The sequence below is a fragment of the Tachysurus fulvidraco genome, chromosome 26 (genome assembly GCF_022655615.1).
Source record: "Tachysurus fulvidraco isolate hzauxx_2018 chromosome 26, HZAU_PFXX_2.0, whole genome shotgun sequence".
Lineage (NCBI taxonomy): Eukaryota > Metazoa > Chordata > Actinopteri > Siluriformes > Bagridae > Tachysurus > Tachysurus fulvidraco.
The window spans coordinates 11,096,701-11,121,254 of NC_062543.1; the positions used below are offsets into that span (position 1 = coordinate 11,096,701).

At 39.9% G+C, this 24,554-nt stretch overlaps 1 protein-coding gene across 2 annotated transcripts; it reads right to left on the reverse strand.

Moving 5' to 3' along the window:
• Positions 1 to 285: 285 nt before the first annotated feature.
• Positions 286 to 24,554, reverse strand: zswim7 (zinc finger, SWIM-type containing 7). Of its 2 annotated transcripts, none has more exons than XM_027178652.2 (6): positions 24,181 to 24,554; positions 24,018 to 24,099; positions 19,804 to 19,825; positions 18,781 to 18,883; positions 3,154 to 3,258; positions 286 to 813 (listed from the first exon to the last, which is right to left on the reverse strand). In XM_027178652.2, the coding sequence occupies exons 2-6, from the start codon at positions 24,091 to 24,093 to the stop codon at positions 697 to 699; spliced, it is 423 nt and encodes a 140-aa protein (XP_027034453.1). In that variant the 5' UTR covers positions 24,094 to 24,099; positions 24,181 to 24,554; the 3' UTR covers positions 286 to 696. The 2 variants fall into 2 exon arrangements, with proteins under 2 accessions (XP_027034453.1, XP_027034452.1); XM_027178651.2 differs by having other exon boundaries at positions 24,018 to 24,096; positions 24,181 to 24,553.

Below are 24,554 nucleotides of genomic sequence, written 5' to 3' on the forward strand. Positions count from 1 at the left end.
GTGTTTGTTAAAGAATCCAGGAACTGCTGTTAATTAACGTCTCTTAAAATCTCCAGATCCTACACGCATACAAACAGACTGAGTAAAAGTTCCTGGGGAAACATAAAAAAGGCAGAAAGCACAAAATCAAAGGCTAAAAATAGCAAAATGTGAAGCCGAGAACTGAAAGAAGAGACGACTTTTCTGTAAACGCTCTCAGTGAACGGATTCTTTGGCCACTGATTAAATAATTTTCCTCACTTCCTGTCTGGCTCTGAGGTACAAAAGTCTCAATACGACATTAGATAGAGCAGCAAAAACAACAAAGTTTTTATTCCAAAGTAAAATTTTGGATGTGGATTTAAAAAAAAATAATTTATATTAAAAATAATTTATAACAAATATCTATATCTATATAATCAGAATTGCCATTAAGACAAACTCTTAGCATATTAATAAAAGCATATTTGTCATTTTAGGAAGCAGAAAACCAAACGCGAGCTGTTAGAGCCAGGATATGTACAGCTCTGAGTTCAGTAGAAAAGGCTACTGCTCTTTCCAACGAAAAAAAACAAGGGTGAGAAATAAAATGTGTAAATTCCAGCCATGGCGCTTCCTTTGGTCTCTTCATGTGAATTGTGGTTCTCGTCCTCACCCCACCTGCTCTATTCAGGCACCCTGGGTGCATGCTGGCTCGCTGAATGAGGAATCCTGCTTTTATGGATGGTTCTCAGCTTTTCCGGAGAGGATGAGGGTCATGTGCTGATCTGAGACCTGCTCCTGCTGGCACAAGCCCATGGCCTGGCACAAGCAGGCTGCCAAGATGTGCTTACACTGAAAGAGACACGTCGGTTAGAGAACACACCGCAAACAAAAACAAGTGAAAGCTATTCTATTTTAAAGAGAAACGAGTTTAAAAAAGAAACGATGTAATTGTTAGTTTCCTAGGAGTTTTATTTAGCTTTGCTAGAGAGATATTAGCTCATGCAGTGATATTAGCATGAGACCTATTTTATTTGAATGTACTAACGTCGTGAACGAAGCTCGACGTTGCCGTGATTCATAATCACGCTTTCAGAGATGAAGCTTGTTCTGAAACGAGGGCATTGCGACAACTCTAGGGTCTAGATCACCTTCAACGCTACTATTCTTTCATTGTTTCCGCCATGGCCGGGTTTCCATAGTTTACATAATTCTTTTTAAAGAAATAAGTCAGAGACAGCACCCGAGGCCACATCTAATGGGTAATAAAATACGACTTCTTCAATCGGTTATGACACTCGACTCCTTCTGCCTTTGTTTTCAAAGAGTCCAAAAACTCAGGAAGCAGGAACCCCTCTAAACTCGATGCTCAGCCACGAAAGCGATCTTTTCCTGCGAGGCAGAAACGAGGAATATAACCGAGTTAGCCATCTACTTTAGCAGTTTATAATCAGTGTGCGTGTTGCTGTAAGGCTGGCGTTACAATGTAAGAAATTTCATATTCCAATTTGGTTTTCTTAGGACTCAGGAAGTTTGAGTTGATTTATTGTCGCTCGGATACACCAGATGAAGTCTCAGCGGTGTAACGAGAGCGTGTCGACAAAACAAGACGTGCCCGTGCTTTTGTGCTCCAGTGCCAATCCGGCGAGTGTGTAACCTCAGATTACTAAAGTCGGTCTTCTGCTCCTGTTTCTCATACGCCTTAATGTTCGACATGATGTGAGATGTTTGCTGACGAGTTACTGCAGCCTTCCTGTCAGTCCAAACCGGTCTGGCTGTTCTCTTCTGACCTCAAGGTTTTTCCATTCTGTCTAAACGCTAGAGAAAATCCCGGGAGCATCAACCGCACAGTAGCTCAATGTCACCTAGATCAGGTTTTTCCTCCATTCTGGTGTTTGATTTTCTCTTGTCTCGTTTCTGTATGACTTGTATGCATCATGCTGCTGCTGTGAGTTTGGATAAACAGAGACCTCACGTATGTTCAGGTGTGTAGGTGTTCCAAATAAAGTGGCAAGTGAGAGTAGAAAAGCATGGTTAATGTGTTGATGTGGAACCCAAAGAGTCTTGTTAGAGAAAATCCTCCTCCATCATGAATCTGGAGAGAAACGCTTTGCCTCCATCAGCTATTATACCACAGTCCAGCTGTGTGTTGCATCTGCTGGGACCACTGAAGCCTGCTTCCCACACACACACACACACACACACACACACACACACACACACACACACACACACACACACACACACACACACACACACACACACACACACACACACACACACACACACACACACACACAGCAGGCCTGATGAGAATTTCAGACCGAGCATTTCTCTTTTTGGGCCTTGTTTTGTTTTCAGTTCGGGTCAAAAAGTCAGGATGAAGTGGGTGTCGTGTAAATTAGTCACACAGAATACCAGTTTTAGCACAAAGCACTTTCTGCTTCAGCTTTATGCAAATATAAAAACCAGCGTTCATCTGTTTATTGCCTTCTGGCTTGAGGCTGGAATAGTGAACATGCTCTTTTTGGACTGGTGTTCTCACACAGACTGCCTAATTTTAGCCCGTGGCTCTCTCAGGGACTTCTCAGGCCAGGCTGAAGAAAATGTCGTTCTGCGATGAAAGACATGGAGAATCTCCACTTGAATCCAGGCCTCATGATCAAAGAAAATAACTCCAGAGAACAGCACAAAGTAAAACAAGAGCATCATCCGAGCGACCTCGGGCTATGGCGGGAAGTCAGGGACGGACTTTTGGGGAAAAAAGTATGGGGTGGGGGACTCGGACCTCTCTGTACCGCCTTAAGCGCATTCTTTCTGAATAAAAATTCGAATTTGTCTAAATTTATTCATTCTTTGCGTTAACTGAACCGAGCCATCCGTTAAATAAAGTCAGTCACAAAACATGCACAACATCTGGGCTGAACAACAAACAAGACGAGTTTGTACTTTCGAATCTGAGACAAAATCTCGACATTCGTCTCGTCTTTCCTTTAAAAAATAAATAAATAATTAAATCCAATTTATTTCCACCGAATTTGATATTTTATTCAAACTGGCCTCGGTAATCAACTGCTGATTTCTGATGTGCTTACGAACACAGCCTGTGATCTTTGACCTTGTGTGGCTTCTAAGTGTGTAAAAGGACGTAAGGGAAGTAGAAACTTTCACACAGTGAAACACATAACTCACCAGCAGACTTTCATTTCTCCTAAGCACAGAGAAGGAGAAGGCCGGACAGGGACAATAATGACACGACGTGTAGCAAGTGTACAAGCGTCCTGATCCTCCCTCTACCTGTTGGAGACAGAAATGACAGAGGTTTGCTGAACTGAAAGATAAAAAGGAAAAACGGCCAGTAGAATTCTATTGGATTCATTACAGACAGAATTCAGAGAAGCTCATCGTTGACTAATGTTGATTAGTACAATAACACGTCCACCTCCAGGCTTCACAGCTGGTATGAGGTTCTTTAGCTGAAACGCTGTACTTTGTTTACACAGTTATGGTGTCTAAATAATGGAATTTTTGACTCATCTGTCCAAAGCACATTACTCCAGAAGTCTTGTCCTTTGTCTCTGTGCTCTTTGACAAACTTCAGTCTTGACCTCATGTGTTTCTTAGACAGCAAACTTTTCCTCCTTCACACCTCGCATGATAATTAAAGTTCTCGGTTTCTTACTGGCTGTAGATTCATGCACGTTGACATCAACTGTAGCAAGAGCTTGCAGTAGGTCCCGTGATGATATTTTAGGGTTTTTGAAGACTTCTTTAAGCATCTTGCGGTCTGCTCTTCTTTCTTCAATCATGGTGATACCTCTCACTTCAACAATAAAGCACAAACCAAACTAAATATCTGAGGTTCTAATATTTTACACCTGATGTGATGCAAATGTAGGTCACTTTATCCAATTTAAGTACAAAAAAACATGTGGCGGTGTCCTTACTTTTTCCTCACAAGAAATAATAATCATTAAAGAAAAGACACTTCTTCAGTTTTATTTGGTTTGTTATATTACTTGAATCTTCCACTACTTGAATCTGTACATATGTTTAACTATATAAAAAAACAACAAAAAAAACAGGCTTTCATGGGGTGTCCTAATTTTTTCACACAAACAGAGAAGAGACAGAAGACTATGTAGTGTTAGTCAATTGTTATCTAGTTCCCAAGAACACAGAGTCCCAGTGAAACACAAACCAACAATAAACACGCACCACTGACAAAGACACGGAACCAAACCTGTTCTTATTCACAGCCTGTCAGAACAAAAGCCCTTCAGCACTTTTTGAGAGTTTGGGGTGGGTGTGTGTGTGTGTGTGTGTGTGATACACTGTACACACTTCCCTAGTTCACTCAGGGAAGCACGGCAGCTGATCAAATACGTCTAAAGAAGCAAACTCACGCTTGTCCCCCGAGGCTGGTGTGTAGCATGAGGCTCATAATTTAGCTATGATGGAAAAACATCATGCATAATGTTGCATCGACGCTAAACGTGTTTCAAATAAAAGGTGATGTGTCGGTAGCAGGACCGTAAAGCAAATACAGGCAACAGGACATAAAATACTACATAATTTCATAAAATCATGCTGTCGTCAATGTAAAATAGGACCTGGAATGGAGAACAGGCCGACAACGCAGCCTCGTTTCTACATCGTTTTGTCAACAAAACCTCTAGATGACCCAACCATGCTTTTAAGCTCGCAGAGCTGGAAAAAACACCAAAAGCACTGACGGATGGTTGGGCTTTTAAATTGCACAAAATTTGCGCTTGGGGAAAAAGGAAAAACTCTTCATAGCTGTGAAAATACAATAACATAAACCATGAACTCCAACGCAATCAACGCCAAATGAAGGTCCAGTACCGAGCAAGAGGCTTGCTTTAATAAATTATTAATCAACAGCAGCTGCAAAGCAAGTGCTGCTCCGACACGAACACACTCCATTATCCAGCCGAACACCAGCAAGTCCACTAGCCGTGCTAAATTACATCCTCCTCCTCCAAAAAAAAATAAATAAATAAATAAAAAAAAATACCCTCCACTCTGTCAAAAGCAACACTTCGTTGCAGGTGATTCACTAGTGGAGTAATTGGAATTGTGGAGAGGGCAAAGTCGTCACTCATACGTGACTGATGGAGGTGATAAACCAGGGATGGCTGTTAACTGGAAGTCGTTTCACGGTCAGCAAAGCACAAAGATTTAATCCGAAGTCCACTGAAGTCTACCTTCCCACCAAACTCCTTTATTTCACACAAAAAATGTCCCACAACATTCATATCATCAATCCTGCTTTTCAGTTTCGGTTTATTGGTACCACAGGAGTCTTCAATGAATTCTCGATTCTGATTGGTCAGAATTGGTCGATCAGATGATATGGTGAAGTCTCCAGTGTTAGTTTCTATCCTAGTTTCACGTGTCACACACGCTGTACTGGTTTCCATGGTAATAATATTTATGAGTAGGCGGAGTTCGTATAAAATCCACTGTTTTGAAGGAGAAGAGGTGTGTGTGCTGTTTGTCCCAAATCATCTACTGTCTTTGTGTAAAATGGACCTTTTATGAACTCTGTCATGTCTCTGGACTCTGGCCACGCCCACATCTAGTCACCGACGCTCAGTGTAACTCGAGTCTCTGGCTCTCATTGAAAAATGATCTCCGGTTGCTTTGTTGCTGTACTCTGCATTTCTACACAAGAGTATGCCGGTCCGAGTTAAACCACTAATCAAAAGCCAGTCAGGACATGAATCTGAAATGATTGACAGCTGCATATTTCAGTTTTAAAATCTCACGGCAATCCCTTCCCTTAGACTCGAGACTCCTGCGTACATCAGGAATCAGCGTTCACTTTTCTCGCTTGGCAAGTTTGAAGTTTGTACTGTTTTCACTTTGGTTTCACAGCATGATCTGGAGCGCATTAACACACAATCTAGTAATAAACAACAACTTGTGTGTTTTAATGGTTTATAGTAAGATTTAATGTTGTACAAGTGACAAGATCCTTTTCTCATTAATGTTACAGATTAATCTCTCGTTGTCTCTCTCGTTGTCTCTCTTTCTCTGTGTCTCTGTGTGTGTGTCTCTGTGTATGTGTGTGTGTCTTTCTTTCTCTGTCTCTCTCTCTGTGTGTGTGTCTCTCTTTCTCTGTCTCTCTGTGTGTGTCTCTGTGTGTGTGTGTGTCTTTCTCTGTTCAATTCGATTCAATTCCAGTTTATTTGTATAGCACTTTTTACAATAGACATTGTCTCAAAGCAGCTTTACAGAACATAAACATAGAGCAGAAGGTAAACATAATTAATGATAAAGGAATTAACGAATAATAAAAGAAATAAGAATTAACAGAATAAAAATTCTAGATTATTAGATGTATATAGTTCACAGTGTGTATGTATTTATTCCCCTATGAGCAAGTCTGAGGTGACTCAGGCAGCAGTGGCAAGGAAAAACTCCCTTAAATTGGTAAAGGAAGAAACCTTGAGAGGAACCGGACTCAAGGGGGAACCTCATCCTCATATGGGTGACACTGGGGTGTGATTGTAATATACAGTCAAACAAATGTTTTATTGGTGTAAGGATCATGGACTCTGTCTCTCTCTGTGTGTGTCTCTCTGTGTATGTCTCTCTTTCTCTGTCTCTCTCTGTGTGTGTGTCGCTCTGTGTGTGTCTCTCTTTCTCTGTGTGTGTCTTTCTCTGTGTGTGTCTCTCTTTCGCTGTCTTTCTGTGTGTGTGTCTCTCTCTTTCTCTGTGTGTGTGTCTCTCTGTGTGTGTCTCTTTCTCTGTCTTTCTCTGTGTTTGTGTCTCTATGTGTGTCTCTCTCTCTTTGTCTTTCTCTGTGTGTCTCTCTTTCTCTGTGTGTGTGTGTCTCTCTCTCTCTTTCTCTTTCTGTGTGTGTGTCTCTGTGTGTGTCTCTCTCTTTCTCTGTGTTTGTGTCTCTGTGTGTGTCTCTGTGTGTGTCTCTGTCTCTTTCTCTGTCTTTCTCTGTGTGTGTCTCTGTGTGTCTCTCTTTCTCTGTGTGTGTCTGTGTGTGTGTCTCTCTTTCTCTGTCTTTCTCTGTGTGTCTCTCTCTTTCTGTCTTTCTCTTTCTGTGTGTGTGTCTGTGTGTGTCTCTCTCTCTTTCTGTCTTTCCCTGTGTCTCTGTGTGTCTCCCTTTCTCTGTCTGTCTCTCTTTCTGTCTTTCTCTTTGTGTGTGCGTGTCTCTGTGTGTCTCTCTCTCTTTCTCTGTCTTTCTCTGTGTGTGTCTCTCTTTCTCTGTCTCTCTGTGTGTGTGTCTCTCTCTTTCATTGTGTGTGTGTGTCTCTCTCTCTTTCTCTGTCTTTGTGTCTGTGTGTGTGTGTGTCTCTCTCTTTCTCTGTGTCTCTGTGTGTGTCTCTCTTTCTCTGTCTTTCTCTGTGTCTCTCTCTTTCTCTGTCTTTCTCTGTGTCTCTGTGTGTCTCTCTTTCTCTGTCTTTCTCTTTCTGTGTGTGTGTCTCTCTCTTTCTCTGTGTCTCTGTGTGTGTCTCTCTTTCTCTGTCTCTCTGTCTGTGTCTCTGTGTGTGTCTCTCTCTGTGTCTCTCTGTCTGTGTCTCTTTCTCTGTCTCTCTCTCTCTAATTGATGTGAATGAACAAGTAAAATAAAAGAACAAATATTTAAATGTTTATGAGTTTAGATGGAACATGTGCTGCACAGGTCCCTGTGTGAATGAGCTACTTTTTACCTGTGGATCATGTTAGAAAGACCTATAATCGGCACCGTGCTGTTATGCAAACATAACGTACGCCTTCTGACCAATATGATCAAACATTTAACCACCAGTGTGGTAAACATTCTATAAAAATACAATTCGTTTATTGTCCATTAATAAATGAAACACTCATCATAGGCAAATCACTACAGTATAACCAGAACAATAATGTGTGAGAAAGCGGTCTCTGCTGCTGTCACTTCACCAACGCACATCATTTTCATATAAGCCCGAGGCCTGTGAAGTGCTTGCAATGTGCTACATAATGTGTGAAAAATAAAGGGCTCAAAAAAGCATTTTTCTGTGTGACTAAAACACACAAAGTCCATTCAAGTCTAACTTTTTTATTTTGTTAAATCAATAACAAGCCACTAATTTATTTGAAACCTAGTTTAGTTTTGGATTGAAAACTTTTGCTAAATTAAATACCGTATTGCAACTTTAGTATATACGTAGCTAATTACTTGCAATTATGTAAGTATGCAAGTACATTAAATATGTTATATTAATGTAAGTATTCTTAATGAGGTACTTGTATGTCTGTAAGAATGTAAGTATGCACAGAGATACAAAAAGGAAATAATTCTTCGTGTACTTACATGTACGTACTTATAGGTAAGAACGTGTGAATTAAAGTACAAATACTTTTCATCGTACACTTTTATACTTCTAAGTATTTAAGCACACGAGTAGCTAGTATGTGTAAAGAATAAAGAAACTTGGCAATGAATTATAAATTTGTAAATAGTAATTAGCTATACCACTTATAAACTTATAGTACTTTAAGTATGCAAGAGGTGTAACTGTATACTTAGCCAAGTGCTTACTATATACGTCGAAGTTAGAAAGAATGCGAGTGTATTAAAGTATAAATACTTTGTCACATTTATACTTGTAAGTAATTAAGCGTGCAAGTAGGTATGAAACTATATAGATTTGCAAGTAGCTCTAAAAGCTATAACTTCGTAATATATACTTTGTTACATCGTTATTAGCAAGAAAGAATTCAAGTATAAACACGTTTCTTTATTCACTTCTACACTGGTAAAGTATTTGTGTGACTAAGTACTTGTATACATGCAAGATTTTATAAAAGAACACACTTAGATGTGTTACTATATTTTTGTAAGAATTCAAGTAGCTATAGAAGTGTATACTTATATTAATACTTCAGTTATACACTTATATACGCCTGTAAGTGTGCGAGTGTACAAATAGATACAGATACTCTGAGTTACGATAGTTTGACTTACGATGACAAAGTTCACACGACGACAAAGACACACTGTCGCCTTGTCAGCTACCTCACCTCAGTCTCGCTAGTGATCGACGGACTGGCGCTGACTATCGTCGCCGTCCTCATCATCTGACAACTACATTAATGTAGCTATCATCAACCTAACGTTCTTCAAGTATGCAGAGCTCAGACAGAACCTTGGTGAGTACAATGCGATGCGATACTTTAATGCGTGTATGACACGTAGCTTTAGCGATTACATTTTAAGTTTACCATTAGTGTTTAAGGTTTTAAAGCAGATAGGATTATTTACTAAACAAGATTTCTGTTAGACTGCATTAGCCAAATGTACTGTCATTTGAATGAATAACACCTTACATTACACAACCCCACACTGATCAGCATTCTTTAAGACTCCTGTTTAGACTAGGTCATGGCTCGACTTGTGATGTTTCCTAGTAACGACACATCTCTTTTGTAACTCGGGGACTAGCTGTATTTAGATCGTTTTAGCTATACTTTATTCACTTGAGTGTTCACATGTGAAGTATATATACTGAATAATAGTGTACAGTTAGTGAAGTAACTAGAAAACTATTTAAATTGGTAATTAATAAATAAAGTCCAAAAAATAGAAGTGTGCTAAAGTACACACAAAGTGCTAAACCCCCCATATTACACTAAATTTGTGTGTCTGACTGTGGACGTTCCAGTTTCTCTTTATCATGAACTATTATGTTCTAACCCCAGCATGCCCCATGCTCTTTTATTCATAAAACATATCACAAAGTACCAGTGTTAAGACTTCATGTATATGTAGTGATTAGTGAGATTTTGTTTCTTTCACTTTTCAGTATACACAACCAGCAAGAAGCTGCAGAAGTCAATTCGCCACTTCAACAGTTTTTGTGTCAAGATGTCATCTTGCTAAACCACTACCCCCCATTAACACCCTTCCTGTTTCAGTGTGCAGAAACGTTTCCAGCCCTGACAGTAGTTTTTAAATAGCTCGCTGTTAGAAGCTATAGTATGTAAGAATATGTGAAAGCGAAAAAAAGGAAAGATTGAATTGGTAATATCTGAAATGTCAAGAACTCATGCAGTAACCAGTGGCACTAAAGTTTACATTCACAGCATTTAGCAGACGCACTTATCCAGAGCGACTTACATTTTTTTAAATCTAATTTTTAATCTAATTTTAATAATCATGTTGTTTGATACATACTAATATCTGCGTTATTTGCTTTAATCTGGCATAGCATACTAATTATTAGCAGGAATGAAAAATATGAGGGGGATAAATGACCAATTCTCTTTTTTTATGGTTCTAGATAAGGAATAAAATTAGCACATGTTCTTTTAACATTACTCATCAGGGCTTCTCTTAGACCAGATAAAATTCAGCAAATTTTAGGCAAAAAAATAAAACATTTACATTTATCAGATGACCTTATCCAGAGCGACTTACATTTTATCTCATTTTCATACAACTGATCAATTGAGGGTTAATGGCCTTGCTCAGGGGCACAACAGTGGCAGCTTGGTGGACGTAGGAATCAAACTCAAAACCTTCCGATTGGTAGCCCAACACCTTAAGCACTAGGCTACCTCATCCACATAAAGTCTATTTGTTATGAAAGCTCTATTATATTGACATGTCTGTTTAACAAGGTTTAAGGTTTCATAAACACACAAACACATATTTACTCATCAGCCGCATTCACTTTATCCATACGTTACTCGTCTATCAATAATTTTTGTGAGCATGCTAACTTATCCACCACAGTGAAGAAAAAATCCCTACTACAGTGTGACCTTAAAATCATAAAGGTTCCCTGTAACAGTTTCTAACCACAAACACACACTCGTCTTGGCCTCGGTCCAGCAGCTACGAGGGGATTCCACATGAATCAATTACATCTCACTGTGATAAAAACATGCTCCGGCCCTGAACTTGGCTTTAGCTCGGCCGTGTAGAAATATTCTGTGCCCTCATGGGAATTATTTATTTATTTATTTTTTAAAGAGTGGACTCCAGCAAATCAACCTTATAGAAGAGTGATAAATAATCCATCATCATCGTCAGACAGGGCAGTGCAAATGCCCTGATGGTCCTCATGGGAGTGTCTCGCTGTGGGTCTGTGGGAAGTTGGAGGACTTTCACTGCAGGGATTCAGCCAGGCTGCTATAAGGGACGGGACTGTGATGATCCCTGAGTCTCTCCAAACCAAATGAATCAGCTTTTTTCACTGCCATATAATTGGAAATGTGGAAAATCTCACCCTCCATAAACATATAATTGGCCCCATCTAGCATTTCCTTTCCCTGCGCACTGAGCATGCTCTTTACGTCAGCGGGCAAGACTAACGGACGTGAGGCAACGCGGAGACGACGTCAGTGCAGACAGGCCTGTATAGAAGGAAGCGTTTTTTATGAGGAACAAGACGCCCGAATCGTTGCTCGCTTTATTTGTTCTCATTTGCAACTCGAAACAATGAAAATGACGTTTTCAGCCAGAAAACACAATCAACTCCAACCACAGCCAGAGAGAAAAGTGGGGGGGGTATGGAGAGAGAGAGAGAGAGAGAGAGAGAGAGAGAGAGAGAGAGAGAGAGAGATGGAAAGTGGGTGCTAGTGAGAGAGAGTGAGGGGGCAGATAGCTATCTCGCGAGCTAGCGCGAAGATCGATCTAGCGAGATAGATTCTATCATTTCTAATGGAATCCGCTTTTCCCCTCCCTCTCTCTCTCTATCTCTCTCTCTCTTCTTCCTCTTTCCTTTTTTTCCCCTCTTTCTTTTCTCTCCTCTCTTTCCTCTTTTTTCCTATTTCTATCTCTTTTTCCTCTTTTCCTCTCCCTCTCTTTCCCTTTTTCCTCTCTATCTCTCTCTCTCTCTCTCTCTCTCTTTATCTCTCTATCTTTCTCTTTCTCTCTCTTTTCCCTTCTCTCTCTCTCTTTCACTTCCTTTCCTTCTCTATATATATATATATATAATCTCTCTCCCTTTCCGCTTCTCTCTCTCTCTCTCTCCATCTCTCTTTCCCGTTCCATTTTTCAGCTCTCTCTCTCTCGCTAGCTATATTTTCTCTCTCTCTCTTTCCCACTTTTTCCGCTCTATCTCTCTCTCTCCTCTACTCTTTACCATGCCTCGCTCTCCTCTCTCTCTCTTTTCCCTTCTCTCTCCTCTCTCTCTGTCCCTTCTCTCTCCTCTCTCTCTCTCTCTTTCCTTCTCCCTCTCTTTCCCTTATACTCTCTCCCTCTCTCTCCCTTTCCCTTCTCTCTCTCTCTCTCTCTCTCTTCTTCCTCTTCTCTCTTTCACTTCTCCTCCTCTCTCTCTCCTGCTCTCTCTCTCCTTTTCCCTTTTCTCTCCTCTTCTCTCCATCTTCTCTCTACTCTCTCTCTCCTCTCTCGCTCCTCTTTTCTCCTTCTCGCTCCTTCTTCTTCTTTATTCTCTTTCCCCCTTTCTTCTTTTCCCCTACTTTCATTTTCTTTCACCTTCCCCCCCCCTAACGGGGGAGGTCTGCTGATAAACTGATCTAGTCATCTCTCATCATTTGTTATCTGATTATTAGTTATTCTACGAAAAACCGCCAAATTTGTGAAATGTCTGCCCAGTGCTCCGGGTGTGTGTTCATGGTGTGTGTGTGTTCACTGCTGTGTGTGTGCACTTTGGATGGGTTAAATGCAGAGAACAAATTCTGAGTATGGGTCACCGTACTTAGCCGTATGTCACGTCACAGTCACGTCACTTAAATACACAAACCCCTTCCACACAAACAGGACCATCAGAAACGTTCTCCTGCTTCACTCAGAGCAAATACTCCACAGTTCTATATGATAGATGTACACATGGAGATGTTTAGGGTAAAGCTTACACATGTTGAGTGTTGAGTACGAAGGTAAGCACTTTACACCGCATTAAAGAAAACAAAAGGCAACAGAAACAAAGCTGAAATAATAATAATAACAACAACAACAACAACAATAATAATAAAAATAATCATTAGGGAAAAAGCTTTAAAGGGGATGAATGTGCAAATAAAATAAAATGAAATAAGTAAATAAATAAAATAAAGTCTTGTTCCCGGTAGGAGGAAGTTTATCATTTAAACGAGTCGAAGTTTGTCAAATCTCAAGACAAGTGAAGTGAAGTGTGTGTGTGTGTGTGTGTACTTCACAGGACATTTCATTCACTCAGCTGCAGTGACCCTGGTGCTTCCTCATCCTGTGTACTTTGTATAGTGTGCATCACAGCACGGCCACTCGGGACGAAATCTGACTGCAGGCGAGTTCAGATAATTACCACATGAGCAGAACTGAACTTACACGTGATAGATACCATGCCATGGTTTACCGAGGTAGCACATGCTAGTATACTCATCATCATCTCAAACTTTTCCATCTAAACTGTATAATTTTTGTCATTGCTTTGAGAGAGATGAAGAGATTAATAAAGAGAGAAAGAGAGGGAGAGAGAGAGAGGGAGAGAGAGAGAGAGAGAGAATGAAAGTTAGGATGTCAGACAGTAACAAATAGTACAGTATCGGCGAGCGTGGTTCTTAAAAATGAATGCAAGGTGCTGTGAATTTACACACACACACACACACACACACACACACACACACAGGTATACAGAGCACTGAGCACTGGGGCATTTCCTTTAGCATCACTCACTGCTATCGATCTATTCACGAGTCAAGTTCATGTAAGTAAGAGTTTTAAAAAATCTAAAATCAAAAATACAGTCATATATAATCTCTCGTCAGTATTTGCACAAGGGATTTACTGTTTAAACCGTAGCTAGTGAGAACAGGAAATAACTTGACGTTGAATATTAAATTGAAGTTGAAACTTTTGTTATTCATTGATAAATAAAGTGAATAAAGTAAACTTTGTCCTGGTTGCCTCACTATAATCACGCCTGTCTTGTTCACTATCGTGTCCCTGTTTAAAGAGCGCTATGTTTTCTTCTCTCCGTTTCTTTAGCAGACGACGGTGTAACAAGGCCACCTCATTATTCGGCTGAAAAGATCAGCACAGAAGCTGAAAGCAGCCAGTGTGACAAACACCAGGTATTATCTGCCAGAAGCCAAAGGCCAGCTAATTCATTAGTGTCAGGAAGCTAACAGACTTAAATGATGTGCTGCTGCCGGATAGAGATGCTCGCCATTATATGGGAAACTGAGGAAAGACTTTAAAGACAGATGCCGAGGAAAGATTTTAGAGCGTTACAGCTCAGCACGTGACCTTATTTTCCACATGCTTTTTCTCACGTCCGCAGCCAGATCCGGTACTGCTAATAGGAAGCAGTTCCTGATTCACTTGAATTTGGGTTAATTTATTCCTTACTAGGATTCGGGTTTAACGAGGAGGACGGGCTCGAGGGATCACGGCTTCCTCTGCAATTCTGACCTGATGTCTGATTGAAGGAAGATAAAGTCCAGCTTGTGTATTTTTAGGGTTCGTGAAAATCTGTGAATATAAAAAAAATAAAAGGTCCAAACTAGAATTTGTAATAGAATTTGTGTAAAAGGTAACAGATAAGTCATATCTCTTCCACTGAATTACACGTTCAAACATCACTCAGATTGACTAGATTAAATTTGGTTTGTGAAGTTATTTTTATACACCAAGTGATAAGAAAGGGAGCATGGTGGCTTAGTGGTTAGCACGTTCTCCTCACACCTCCAGGGTTGGGGGTTTGATTCCCGCCTCCGCCTTGTGTGTGTGGAGTTTGCATGTTCTCCCCGTGCCTCGGGGTTTCCTCCGGGTACTCCGGTTTCCTCCCCCGGTCCAAAGACATGCATGGCAGGTTGATTGGCATCTCTGGAAAATTGTCTGTAGTGTGTGAGTGAATGAGTGTGTGTGTGTGTGTGTGTGTGCGCCCTGCGATGGGTTGGCACTCCGTCTAGGGTGTATCCTGCCACAATGTCCGATGACGCCTGAGATAGGCACAGGCTCCTCGTGACCCGAGAAGTTCGGATAAGCGGTAGAAATTGAATGAATGAATGAAAGTTTTAAGAAACAGCATGACTGGGTGAGTGACAAGATCTCCCAATCTCCCAATCGGTAACATCAACTGTGGCATAGAAGGTAGGAAAGTCTTTTTTTATTTATTTATTTATTTATTTATTTATTTATTAAAGCAAACTGAGGACCTCGAACACAGTTTTAAACATGTGGTGTGTAATGTTTACTTTGTGACTGCAATGATTGTCGCCTGTTGCTACAAGGAAGGATATTTCAGAAAAACTTTAAAAAAAAACATAATAATAATAATAATAATAATAATAATAATAATAGTTTCTTTCATCAAACCCAAAAACAAAGTGACGTCTATTAAAGGGACGTGTGAGTAGCTTCGTTTTCTTGCCAAAGTCCGGCATAATCAACTATAATCAACACTCAGCCAAAACCCGCCTCAGCCTCTAATTTCCACATCCATGTGAAGGACAGAGTGATATAAAGGATACAGACAGAGGGCAGTGGGGACGCAATGAGATTGGGACGTGGGCACAGCTGCATGCCTGCCGAGGGGCAGCTTGTTATTAGGCTCACTGATCCTCATACAGGATGACAAGTGAAATGAGATATTAATGAAATCTCTTCCCCTCGGAGTCTGAGACATGAGGGAGGAGGAGAAGCAGACCTGAATGAGAGGAAACGTGTTAACTGGCTCCCTAAAAATATTCTATTATTCTGGGCGAAAGGGACTAAATATAAATACCGTCGGATACAGTGTGGGTCGCGTACGCGCTCTTTTATTTATCAGCACGCATGCTGTGAAAAGTGCAAAAGCCAAACGCATGTTTTAATTCTCACACCGGAGTCTGACGAGTTCTTGAAACGTGTGTGTTGCATGGAGGATGAGCCTCACAGGGTGCATGCAGATGTCGAAGTGTGAGTCTTATCTTGTGCTAGATACACCAGTGCGAAGAGCTGAATAAACACATTTATTACCGAGAGCTAATGTGTGAAAGCACCACTGTTTACACCGTATACACCATACACCATATACACCTGCTCCTAATCCAGTTCAACTGATGGACAACTAATGCAAGCGATTTGAGTTGGAAAGCAGTGAGATACTGTGACACTGTGTGCATGAGCACAGACAATAACACCAGATCCGTGTCACAGGAAACATTATAGGTCAAAGGAAATATCGAGACACACACACACACACACACACACACTTTGACAATTATTAAGGTCACTATGTTTTAAATATATATTAGACTGCATATTAAGAACCGCACAAGACCTAATCATGTGCTTATTACCGCAGTAGTGGCCTTTGCCCTATAATATTGTAAGATCAGCGAGCTTTAGGGAATCGCTATGCAATTTTGATGAGCGGACGCTTCCCAGGTTTAAAACGTGTCCTCTGTATCGGTTCAGGAAAGGTCACTCGAGCACCGCCACTTTCCCAGGTTTCTCAATGTAGTGTGTCGAAATGTGTGAAAATCAGCAGTGAGGTTAAAACCGTGTGAGGGGAAACTTTTAGTGATGTCTGCGGATTATATCCACTGTAAATCTTTACTGTATGTGTGAAGCAGGTTTCAGAAAGCTTTGACTTCCTCCGCTGGACGGAGCCCCCGGAGCAGACCCAGGACCTACTGCAGAGACGAAATCTCACAGCTGGCTTGGGGACGTCTCGAAATTAATTTCCTGAATTAAAAATTTACTGGGACTTTAACTCGGTTAATATACACTCAGTTGTACTGCTTTGAAAGGCAAATCCGTGCTGTTTATAACTGTATGTTTAATTCAAATCGAACGGCGGAAGGCTAATGTTTAGCTAAGCCTCTCGAACTGAGCTTAAAGCACACACCCTTTAATTAAACGACTAGCCGGGTGGAGTAAAGTGAGATGATTTGACTGCAGTATGATCATTTACAAACTCATACAATATACAAATAAGATTCTCCTTATCTCACTGCAACGGTTGCCAAATCATTATTGGGTAATATTCACTTAGGTCCGTGATCAGGTTAGTGCCAAGTTCAAATGGCAGCAGATTTATTTTTGGGATGTGGTTGAAATTCGGTTCTTACAGGTTAGAACGGTGCATCAGTAAGACCTTTCTATTACTGTCCAGAGTCAGGAAATATAATCTCCAGAATATAATCTTATAGTCTGCTATATGTGACGGACATATGCATAGCGGGGCCATCTGGTCAACTCTCGGTTTACTGATAGTTATCTTTCGTTAAAAGATGCTGAATTTGTCCTGGAGGGACATCGCTCGTCATTGTGCCTTTGTTTATGGCTCCATTCCGGTTTTAATCCTGCTAGATTTCCCCCAGACGGGGATGTGTTGAACCGAGTGTGGTTTTTATCTCGTCCACGTCTGGTCGTTATTTAGTTATCCTGGTAACATAGGAGCCTCGGAGTATGCTCGGTGGAACAGAAGGACAGAGACGGCTACAGTAGGTTGTCTCACTGAGACCCGTCTCCTCAGAGGTTTAACACAAGGTCTGAACACTGAGATTTCAATCCTGACTACGTCCAACGAGCTAAATAAACACTAGCTAACAAAGTTCTGCGACTTTAAAATGAAAATGGAATTTTAAGGGGGTCCAAATTTGCCATAATTACTCTTTTTTTATTTCATCAAATACAAAGTAAATGTGCATCAATATTCGAGCAGGGGAGCGTCAGAATTTACCTACGTCTGTATATCGACCTTATAAACTGCAGGCAGATTATTTAGTTATGTGAAAAATATAGCGCAGGGACAAACATTGATGAATAAAATAAACACATCTAGTGATGATAAATGTTCCCAATGAAACATCTGTGACTGGCTCTGAAGAAGAAGGAGGAGGATGATCATGTGACTCTTGACAGACGGCCAGGTTTCACACTCCGTTAACACGTCCCACAGCCTCTGACATGGACGAAATACTACTCACGATGAGTTTAAAGTGCACGCAGAAACTCTTCGCCAGGGTGGTAATCACTGGAATTTTCTATGATTAATCACAGAATTTCAAAGAACTTCCAAGGTTAGAACATTTGCTCAGTGACAGGGTTCAGATCTGGAGCCAACCGAAGGAACGTCTGGGAAAAAAAGCGCTCTCGTTTTGGCCGATGAGTAAAGCTTCAGTTTTATGATGAACAAAGAGATTGGATCATTGCATTTCTTCTAACAGGCCTTTTTTCACATATTTTGTCTTTTTTTTATTATTTAAAAGTCCACCAGTGGGCGTTTAGGGGAAATTTGTCTCACTGACCACTGAATGCCAACACAATGGAGCATGTAGGGTGGAAAAAAAATAGTGGATCTAGAGGGTTTTATGAACCATTGTGGTCTAAGTGATAATCATGGGGAAGAAGAGATGGCACACACACACACACACACACACACAAAAACAAACACAGTCTCAGTCTCATCCGGCTTGGGTCTAAGGCAAAATAAACTGGTGTAGTGGGAGACGGGCCAGTAAAGTATCAAAACATAGGATGGGCCATAAAAAGTAATAAATTATTATAAATAAATAAATAAATAAATAAATAAATAAATAAATAAATAAATTTAAAAAACGACATTAAATAAAATGAAAACAATAAAATAAAACCAATAAAAACCTTTTTTGTTTGTGTACAGAAAAGGTTTCCAATCATTAAAATGCAACTACTAAACAGAACGAAAAAGTTTGTGAAAAAAATGGCTATGAATAAATCTATTTATTCCTAAAAGGCATATTTCATTCAAATGAATAAATCAAATGTAATTTATTTTCAGTTCTTGTACACTACTGAAACCTATTGTAAGCACTATAAGCATTTTTTATGTCTATGGGTAAAGGCAAGGGGAGAAAGAAGCAGTTCCGTGCAGGCTATGAAGGATTTTGTACCTGGAACACAACTCGGCCGCTGGGCGAAGACACGCGGGTTACAGCTCGCCGATCCACCAGGTCTAACGCCTGCAGCGTGCAGGAGCCAAATGTAAACCTCAGCCTGACAGACAGAAATACAGAGATACACATACAGACGAAGTAAACAAATACACGACATCACTAATTAAAAAAAACGAAACATGATCATGATCTTTTTAACTACAGGAGAAATGATAAGGTTCCTATTAACCTCCAACCTTATTCAGAAACTGAATCGAGTTACAAGCAAACGGGAAGTGCTAGAAAATAGCAGCGTCTGTCCCTCACCTCAGAGATTTGCATTGTGGTGGTTTTACAGTCAGACGTGGTTAGGAAAAGCTGTATTCTGAGTAGAAAAAACCTCGGAATATAAATGGGAACGTCATTCGTCTCTGATCGTCTGAGCACAAGGTAAGTTTTTAGCAAACGTGACTAGCACGATAAAATAAGAAATTCCCTTTCATTACAAACAATGTGCTGTAGAAAAATAAGGGTGTATGCTCTGATATTAATGAGGTCGTCTTTTCTTTCCATTAGGGATAACGACTCGGTTGATCCAACCACAAACCAGTGCCAGTCTAAGATAAGAGCCTGGAGGACTTTTACTGTGGTAGAAAGACGACTCTCCCAAACCACAAAGATTTGCCCATTTGTACACCTTCGGTCTCTTACCCACCACAAAAAGCCACGCAATAACTGCTAGAGGTAATCATGATGTTTGTCCGCCTTAATTTTCCCTTAGATGATGCCTAGATGATGGCCGCTGTGGGTTCTTGGGGTTGCTTTTATTCAGAAAATAACATTTGGAACAAGGCCATCGATGCTGGAAAATAAGCAGCCTTGGGAAAAAAATTTTGAATAATACTTAGACAACTGCAGATAAGATTACTTTCATGTTCACTGGAATCAAATTAGCGGGGTCGTGATCCCAAAAACGGCCATAATTACATCATTTATATGGTCAAGAAAAGAAGATAAACTGCAACGCTAATAAATACTCACGCTATTAGGAGCTCATCAGGGACTAGAAGGGGAAAAAGAAAAGAGAATAAAATAATGAGCAAAAAAAAGTATATTCAGGTTTAAAAACCCATGAGGAAGAACACAAAAAGTGAGTGAATGTTCTGTAAGTGGAAACGCCTTGCTGATAGCAGAGGGTTCTGAGGAACAGGACAGGAAGGACAGAATAACTCCGAGCAAGTGCAGAGGGTCTGCAGGCTGAAACACCTCTCAGTCTCTAGAGTTTATACAGTAACTAAGGTGAGAAAAACCAAACACCTTCTGTGGGCTGAAAGACTTTGTTAATGTGAGAGATTCAACCAGGAGGAGAATCACCAGACCGGTCTGAGCTGACAGGAAGTCTTTAGTAACTCAAATGGTCACAAGTGTGTGGGGAAGAGAAAAGCATCTCAGAACACACAGCAATCAAACCTTGATGTGGATGAGCTACAACAGCAGTTTCCACCTCCATCAGCCAAGACCTGGCGTTTGAGGCTCTTGAAACCTGACGGTCTGCTGTTGTAGCTCCTTCTATCTCGATTGGAGTCCGAGTTCCTGCTGAAGTGAAGCAGCGCCAGTGAATGATGCTACCGGCACCAGGCTTCACTGTGGGGATGACGGTTCTTAGGGTTATCAGGTGTCTTGTTTTAGTGCCGAACACCTTTAACTAAGTTCTACCTCGGTCTCATCAGACCACAGTTTGCCACATGGCTTGGGGTGATTTTTAAGCAGGGTTGAATGTTTTATTTTTACATGAGAAAGGGCTTCTGTCTTGCCACCCCTACCCCACCGCCCAGACATGTGAAGAACACAATACATCTGTTGTTGTTTACAGGGTTCGTCCCTTGACAGCCTCTATTACGAGTTTTCTCCTTTCCTTCTTGGTAACAGTCGTCACTGTGGTGTACCGTTTTCTCCACCTGCTTATCGAGACCTTTAAGGTGTCCGATGGTTTTGGAAATTCGTTTGTACGGTCATTAAAATGTCACCTTTAAAAGACTAAAGTGTTAACACATCAGTGTAGGACGGCAGCTGGGAGCAGCAACAGCGAATGTCACATAAAAAAACAAACCGGCTAAAAGACAGGAAACCCTGAGGCCTTCTGCGATGTTTGCGTGCACGCTGTATGTCCTGTCTCACGCTCGTCTCTGTACACGTGATCCGTTTTAACACATGTTCCCTGCAGCTACATGATTATTTGGTTTTCAACTCTAAAATCGCATCATGGTCTGTCTGACTGCTGTGATTAGTCTTTACAGCCTGTATGAGGGTATAAGCAATAGGACCTTTTGTTGTTAGTTACGTTGATCCTTATGTGCCACATTTAGTGTGTGCATCTAGACACTTGTATCCAAAAGCAAATAGTCTGTAAGCATGTGGACGTCTGCATTTAAACGCGTTCCTCGTTCCAAATGTCTTGTAAGCCCTCGAGTGTTCTTCATCTCAACCACAACATCTCGAATCTCTCTGAAACCTGACGTAGGAAGCAACACGACAAGTTCAGCCAGTCACAATATTTGACACCCAGCTGTGGGAACAGATTGCTTTCTCACACTTTCAGGAAAAAAGGTAATGAACTGTTTCCTTCCTTGTTGCTGGGTTTGTGCTCGTAAAGGAACGGGTCCCCCCCCCCTGTTAAAAAATGAATATCGGGTATTGATCTCCTTCCTGAACCCTTGCACGTAAATCTTTAAAGTTAACATCTTCAACTTCGACCAGAATGAATTTAAATGCTAAATCTAAAACGTTTAACAGTCACCAAGTCTTCAAAAGCCGATGTGGAGAATATCGATAATAATGGTACTGGTGGGATTCCTCCCTAGCTTCATCTCAACATAAAAAGAGTGATGCAGCGGCACTTTATTGTTTTAGTCTGTCTGGCTCCCTCTTTTCAAACGGATCAGTTTTAACTTCAATGCTAAAAAGATCAACATCATGGCACCAACAGTTGTTGGGTCCAATATGTCTATTTTAATATTTTCATGTGTGTTCGATTTAAAGCAGGAAGGTTGTATGGACGAGTTAAACGTGAACGGCTCCTAGTTTCCAAAGTTAGGTGGCGAGAAAGCATGGTGAAATCAACGAATGCGGTCTGTTTGGTTTATGCAGCAAGTTATCGAGATTTAAGTAAAAGTACAAAATAATATGTAACGATAAAATTTACAGTGGTGTCAGAATTTAAATAAAAACAGAAGAGCAAAGCACGCCTGATGTACGTTATTTGTTCTCCGTTTTCTAGAAGTAAAGTTCAAATCGTTCCTGTGTTTGTTTGGAGTTAATTAAGAGAATGTTCACGTCCATCTCGCTCAGACCAAAAGTGTCTTCGATGCCAAAACTTCCCAACTCATAAATATGAATCAGGGTGAACTTTTGGTTTATCTGTCTTTTACAGGTTAGTTTTAAGAGTCTAGCTTTGCATCATCTCAGTGCACACAGCCTGAGTTCTAGAGATGGTGTTGCTTCGCTTATACGGTTCTGCTTGGGTTGTATTCTGTCTGACTAGTACTTGGCTAAATACTATTATCAAAAAAAAATGAACAGCGCGAGATCGATTCACCAAACTGTAACCTCATCAAGCGTTTAGAAACTTTCCCTCAGAAAAATCATCAAAATAAGGGCGAGGCGTTTTCTGTTTCGGTCCACATCATTATCATTCACGCTATTCTTAGACCAACAATAAACAGTTGCATGGAAAATATTCGCTTCTGATTGACTGAAAGTTCAGCACTTGTTGATCATTTCTTTCAGACCATAGCACTGCTGTATTCGCAAATCTGAATCGTCAAGTGCTGAGTAAAATGCAGTGCAAGGAAAATCAACTTAAAGCATTCTATTATTAACTGCGATGTAACCATGGCAACAAGTATAATCAAAAGTCTAGTTTGTATTTATACTTCACCATCTTTCACTTCGCTGACGTCTTATTTCCTGTTACAAACTTCATGTAGATGAATCGGGTGCTGAACAGTGCACAGTTTGTCTGTTTGGTTTTATTTAGATTAATGGATTTTGATTGCAATTTGATTGTCATTGCAATGTGTCACTATTTTGTGTCACCTTTAGAAATTGCAGGATATATATATATTTTGCTTAATTATATTTTAAATAAAATTAACTGCTTTACAAAAGTCGCAGGTCAAGTGATTTCACTCTGCCATTTGCTAGTTAGCTAGCAATGGGGCATGGTGTTTGTTAGGTGAGAATAATCAACAACTGGAAGCCAATATATATATATATATGTGTATGTGTGTGTGTGGTGTGTGTGTGTGTGTGTGTGTGTATGTATGTATATATATATATATATATATATATATATATATATATATATATATATATATACATACACACATACACACACACACACACATGTATATATATATATTACATGCTGTATATATGTTTACATATATATCTAGACATATTACATGATGTACATATGTTTACATATTTATCTGCACTTGTCAATTTGCACAATTGCTACTCTTTGCACTTGTGGTAAATGCCAAACTGCATTTCGTTGCTGTGAACCTGTACTATGCAATGACAATACAGTTTTATCTATCTATCTATTTATCTATCTATCTATCTATCTATCTATCTATCTATCTATCTATCTATCTATCTATCTATCTAAAGTGCCCCACATCCATGGTCACTGGTGTCGTCTGAAAGCTACTGATGAGAACTTAACAGTTAAATGGATTATCTATAAATTTGGACCTCTGTATCTCAAACATATATACAAATATATAAAAGTCAAATAATCAAATCAATCAATAATGTATATTTACACAGCTAGTAACTGCTGATATGGTGAAGCTTTCTGTAACTTTTATGGAGTCTCAGATTTCAGCATGTTGTAATAGTCAGTATGGTTTCTTAAAAAAAGTTTCCAAAAAAAAAAAAAAGATTAAATAAATAAAAATGAATAAAAAAACTATAATAATAATTAAAAATATGCATTCATTATATATGTGTGTATATATATGTATATATATATATATATATATATATATATATATATATATATATATATATATATATATATATAGTGTGTGTGTGTGTGTGTGTGTGTGTGTTTAATATACAGTGTATGTATATTATAAAGGCATTAAATCTAAAAAGCTAAAAGGTATCCACGTGCTGGACTTTAATAAATGTGCCCTGGTTATGTTTCCTTGCTGTTATAGAGCCTTATATAATGTTATGTCACTCACTCTCGGACTTCTCTGAATATGTCTTCTGAAGGTCTTTCAGTAGCTGTTCAGCGACAGCAGGCAAACATGAAGCCATATTCTGCTGAAACAACGTCATATGTATCATCAAATTAGGTTAATTTCTGAAATGTCAGCTATAAAACACGTGACTAAATATCTTTACCTTGAAATAACAACCGCTTTCTCTTCTCAGTAGAGGAACCTAACACGTGTCCTGATCGAATATCTAGTGCACTAGGTGAGGTGTACACTCCGCTACTCTAGTGGGATGTACCAAGTGTTCCAATTTAATGATGAAGGAGCGATTTGGGACCGAGCCTTACGAGCAGAAAGCTAGTTAGCCAGTTACTGAGTTTAAACGGTTATGTTAACTGTATTCACACGAGTTACTGCTGCAAATAAACTAACTTTAAACATCTGTTATTTGTTCATATATATAAAACGTACAAATTTAAGTATTTGTATAAAGGACCCATAAGTTTTCCCGCGTCACGAAACAAACATTGATCAAGAGGAAACGGAAGTGGAAAGGAAAGG